Source organism: Limulus polyphemus, unplaced genomic scaffold (assembly GCF_000517525.1).
Source record: "Limulus polyphemus unplaced genomic scaffold, Limulus_polyphemus-2.1.2 Scaffold6644, whole genome shotgun sequence".
NCBI lineage: Eukaryota > Metazoa > Arthropoda > Merostomata > Xiphosura > Limulidae > Limulus > Limulus polyphemus.
The window spans coordinates 5202-10538 of NW_013672254.1; the positions used below are offsets into that span (position 1 = coordinate 5202).

At 34.6% G+C, this 5337-nt stretch overlaps 1 protein-coding gene across 1 annotated transcript in view; it reads left to right on the forward strand.

The window, feature by feature from the left end:
- Positions 1-558: 558 nt before the first annotated feature.
- Positions 559-5337, forward strand: part of LOC106473929 (potassium voltage-gated channel subfamily H member 8-like) — a gene marked incomplete at its 3' end in the record, with an annotated part of 43612 nt that continues 38833 nt past the window's right edge. Inside the window, exon 1 of the mRNA XM_022402326.1 lies at positions 559-634. Within this exon, the coding sequence (XP_022258034.1) occupies positions 559-634 (76 nt within the window). The remainder of the gene's footprint in view (positions 635-5337) is intronic.

Below are 5337 nucleotides of genomic sequence, written 5' to 3' on the forward strand. Positions count from 1 at the left end.
TCTTTATTATCTCGAGAACTCACACCAAACTGCATGACTGGAAGTTAGGACTAGTTCAGGAAAAGATCGTTTCGATAAAAAAAAAAAATCACTAGAATAAATGCAAATTCTGGTTAATTTTTGGAAGCACTTTAAAATCCTGAAATTAAGCTTTTAACTTTGTTTTTATCTTTAATAATTCTGTTTTAATAAGTTAGTGATGTTTATAAAACTACTCTCGAAAGTGAACTTTCATAAAAACTAATACCTTGATCAAAAACTTAAATATTCTCTTAATCTCTTAATATTACACATGGTTTGCACTTGAAGAAGCCTCAGACTCCATCTTTAGGGTTAAGTGATAACTCCCTGATCCGACGGGGGGTGATGCTGTTTGGTTACTTGAGAGCCTAGTTTTATCAGGAAATGTTTTAAGAAACATTTTTTTTTTCTTTTCAGGTGAGTGTCAGATGTTTTAGAAAGAAAAGTATCCGAGTACAACCACCAGCTGTTGGTTGCAATCAGTGCTAATCAACCAGAAGTGATTTGTGTTTAATCGGGTTTCAACAGGTTCACCAGATGCTTCCTAGGAAGGGACTTCTCGCCCCACAAAATACTTTTCTCGACACTATAGCAACCCGGTTTGATGGGACACGTAAGTACGGCCTTTTTAGAACACGCGATGAAAAAGTTCTGGATATGGTTGTTAGTAAGTACAGCCCGGACGAGTAAATAACATTAAAAGCCTTTTTTAGTGACACGCCAGACAAAATTTAATTTAAAACGCAAAAGGTTAAAATAATTTCATAAAAACCAATGGTTTAAAACCTGCCATACGTTTCGACACTATTTAGTGCCTTCTTCGGCGTTCACCGAGTGTTGTGAATCATTGTGTGTGTGTGATTAAATATATTTATGATAATAACACTTGATCTTCTGGTTGTATGTTTGTACTGGTGTCTAAATTCATGTAACTTGTGTCTTCTAGGCTACGCCAAAAGTCGTCAAAAATCACGTGATCTTCTGGTTGTATGTTTGTACTGGTGTCTAAATTCGTGTAACTTGTGTCTTCTAGGCTACGCCAAAAGTCGTCAAAAATCACGTGATCTTCTGGTTGTATGTTTGTACTGATGTCTAAATTCGTGTAACTTGTGTCTTCTAGGCTACGCCAAAAGTCGTCAAAAATTTGTTGGGATTTGATACTGAGTTTGGATATAACTACAAGTACTGCTTCTAGAGTAAGTTACCTGTACTCTAGAAGCAGTACTTGTAGATTAGGTTATCTGTAACTATAAGTACTGCTTCTAGAGTAGGTTATCTGTAACTACAAGTACTGCTTCTAGAGTAAGTTACCTGTAACTACAAGTACTGCTTCTAGAGTAAGTTACCTGCACACACAAAGTGTACGTTTTTATTCAAAACTCTTGTAGGATGTTATAATATGCTAGGCTCTTAATAAGTAAAACTAAAGAGAGCTAATATTCGGAAATGAAATATTTCAAATAATGAATTGTGAAAGACCATCCTCACGGTGTGTTAGGCTCAGATAATTTCACTGTTTAAGTCGTAATGTGTTATACATTGGGACACATGTTGAGTTCCATCTATTATAGACATAAGTTTTAATTTCTATTGCTGTTATCTTGAACCATTCATGCAATACAGCGTCGTAACTTGTATAAAAACATTATACGCCACCATTTTTACTATGTTACAAATAGACTGGACATCATTTTTTATCTGTGTTAATTACAAGTTCTAATTCTATTTTTAACATTTGGTATTTTTCTATATATATAATGTTTATTATACACAGTGAAAAGTTTAATTTTTACCATAAAGATCATTTTACAATGGTAATTTAGTTAATGGGTTGAGGATTCAAATCTACTAACCTGTACAAACCAATGATAACTTTTACTATGTGTAGTAGTTCGTACTGGACATCGGCCGGCCTTAAGAAGTGAAACCCTTACTTCAGAGTGGACATTTTGTGTCGGTTAACATAGTTAGTATATTTACTTTTTTATCATTCTGCATTGTTGGTTTAATATAAATATTTAGGAGTAGCCTAAGCTTCCAGAGCTGGCCAAACATTGTCAGGTATTATTGGGTTTACGGCCGAAAATGTCGTTATCATCGAGGGTATAGGTTTTCATTTCTGATTTATATCTAGGTATGTTGCTTTGATCCATAATACTGACACCTCTAAAAATAGTAATGCTGAAGTTTAAAACGTTTTGTTTCTATTTATTTGAGAGGCTTTACAGTGGTAATAGTGAATCTGGAACGACCAAACATTATCCCACAATTTCGCGGTATTGGAAAGAGAAAGATTTCGGTAAAACGTTGTATATTGATCTGCTATTATAGTATCATGAAGAGAAACGCACGCAAGGGTTGCCTTCACGTTCACGCACGAACTGCACGCTATCTTGTGCACGGATTTACCCGGACCGATATGTGCGGTATCTTATTGTGAAAGGAAACACCAATGATTGATTGTATTTCCAGAAGCTTCTTCTGCCGTAATGGAATCATAAGTTCTCATTGGCTTTCCTACTTCCCGTCTTGTTCTTAGACGTAAACTGTCGGAGAGTGTTGCACGCGTGCATGTAAAAAAAATTGTCAGATGAGACGAAAATAGTTGACCTACAGCTACTCCTCTGTTCAGATCACCCTTCACAACCTGCACGTAGAACGGTTCGAGCACGATCTCAACAGTCAATAAAATATCTACTTAAGCACACTGATTTGTAATTTTTAAATATATTTAGGTATCAAGCTTACTGTTTTATTGATTATCACAGGCTCTCGATGTTGTGTTCGATGTGTTTGAAGAATTAATCGTGTTTACAATAAAATACTTATTATAAACCTTCATCTATCGGTTCCTCATCTGTCTGATCAATAAAATACTTATTATAAACCGTTATCTATCGGTTCCTCATCTGTCTGATCAATAAAATACTTATTATAAACCGTTATCTATCGGTTCCTCATCTGTCTGATGGAACTGATAGATGAAGGTTTATAATAAGTATTTTATTGAAATCTGTCTGATCAACACAATCATGGCGGTTTATTATTGGATTTGAACAGCGTGTGTTTTATAAAAGTGTAACAAATATTATTGAAAATCATGAACTGTATCGTTAATATTTATAGCCTTACAGAGAGCAGGTGCAGGACAATGTCATGGAATTAATAGTTTCGTTTTGAGTTTACTTACTGATTAATTGTATTAAATTACGAGCTACAGCTTTTACAGTAAGTAAAAACGTGTTTTAGAACAGGTACGACGTTTCGATCACTGGCGCGATCATACACAAGTTTTAACGATAAGAACGTTTTAGTCTTTCAATCAGAATTCAACAATCTAACAATGTATTTAAATTCTAGGATAAAACTTGTAACTTGTATACTCGAGATTGATCGCACCAGTGATTGAAACCTGTTCTAAAAACATATCTTACTTACAGTAAAAGCTGTAACTTGTAATATATTATAATGTCATAGAGTATACAAAACGACTTGCTACTCAATATAAGACTCTAAATAACTATTGCACGCGATCTGTCACTTTTCTTAATGAGTTTTGTTTGTTTTTCGGATATTCACGCAAAGCTATTCAAGCCATCTGCGCCAACCTTTCTTAGTTTTGAAACTAGAGGTATGTCAGCTAGTTAAGAACACCAACCGCAAACTCCTGGGCTTCTTTTGTCTCAATGAATAGTGATTTTGTAATATCACCCTCATAACGTACCCATGAAATCAAAGTTTGAAATATGAAGCTAGGATTAATTATTTCCTGAGCAAATAGACTATTAGATCCTGAAACAAACAGCAAGGAGTGGGGTGGCGAGGGGGGACAAGAACTGCTTTTGTTTTGCATGGTTTGAAAACAAACAGCAAGGAGTGGGGTGGCGAGGGGGGACAAGAACTGCTTTTGTTTTGTATGGTTTGAAAACAAACAGCAAGGAGTGGGGTGGCGAGGGGGGACAAGAACTGCTTTTGTTTTGTATGGTTTGAAAACATAACAGTGGGGGGCGTTAATTTCATTCTAACTTATTTATTTGTTATATATATATAACAGACAGCTGTAAAAACACCCTTGTTGAAAGGGGAACTACAATACAACTTAGTTACTCTGTTCCAGTGAGTGTAATATTACTCGCTTGATTTGAAGAGAGATGTGTACAACAGCATGACTAGATAGATCTATTATTGAGACATCACAGATAATCTTCGAACGCCCAGAATCGCCCAAAGTAAGGAGTTCAACTTGAAAACACACATAATCTGTAATGGATGACACAGTGTTTGTTTGATAAACAGACCATCTTTAACATCAAAGATTTACAGTGTAACAACCTTTAAAATCTCTGTTGTAGTTAACTGGACACAATGTAACAATCTTTAAAATCTCTGTTGTAGTTAACTGGACACAATGTAACAACCTTGAAAATCTCTGTTGTAGTTAACTGGACACAATGTAACAACCTTGAAAATCTCTGTTGTAGTTAACTGGACACAATGTAACAACCTTGAACATCTCTGTTGTAGTTAACTGGACACAATGTAGCAATCTTTAAAATCTCTGTTGTAGTTAACTGGACACAATGTAACAATCTTTAAAATCTCTGTTGTAGTTAACTGGACACAATGTAACAACCTTTAAAATCTCTGTTGTAGTTAACTGGACACAATGTAACAACCTTTAAAATCTCTGTTGTAGTTAACTGGACACAATGTAACAACCTTGAAAATCTCTGTTGTAGTTAACTGGACACAATGTCACAATCTTTAAAATCTCTGTTGTAGTTAACTGGACACAATGTAACAACCTTGAAAATCTCTGTTGTAGTTAACTGGACACAATGTAAGAATCTTTAAAATCTCTGTTGTAGTTAACTGAACACAATGTAACAATCTTGAAAATCTCTGTTGTAGTTAACTGGACACAATGTAACAATTTTTAAAATCTCTGTTGTAGTTAACTGGACACAATGTAAAAACCTTTAAAATCTCTGTTATAGTTAACTGAACACAATGTAACAATATTTAAAATCTCTGTTGTAGTTAACTGGACACAATGTAACAACCTTTAAAATCTCTGTTGTAGTTAACTGAACACAATGTAACAATATTTAAAATCTCTGTTGTAGTTAACTGGACACAATGTAACAACCTTGAAAATCTCTGTTGTAGTTAACTGAACACAATGTAACAACCTTGAAAATCTCTGTTGTAGTTAACTGAACACAATGTAACAATGTTTCAAATCTCTGTTGTAGTTAACTGGACACAATGTAACAATGTTTCAAATCTCTGTTGTAGTTAACTGGACACAATGTA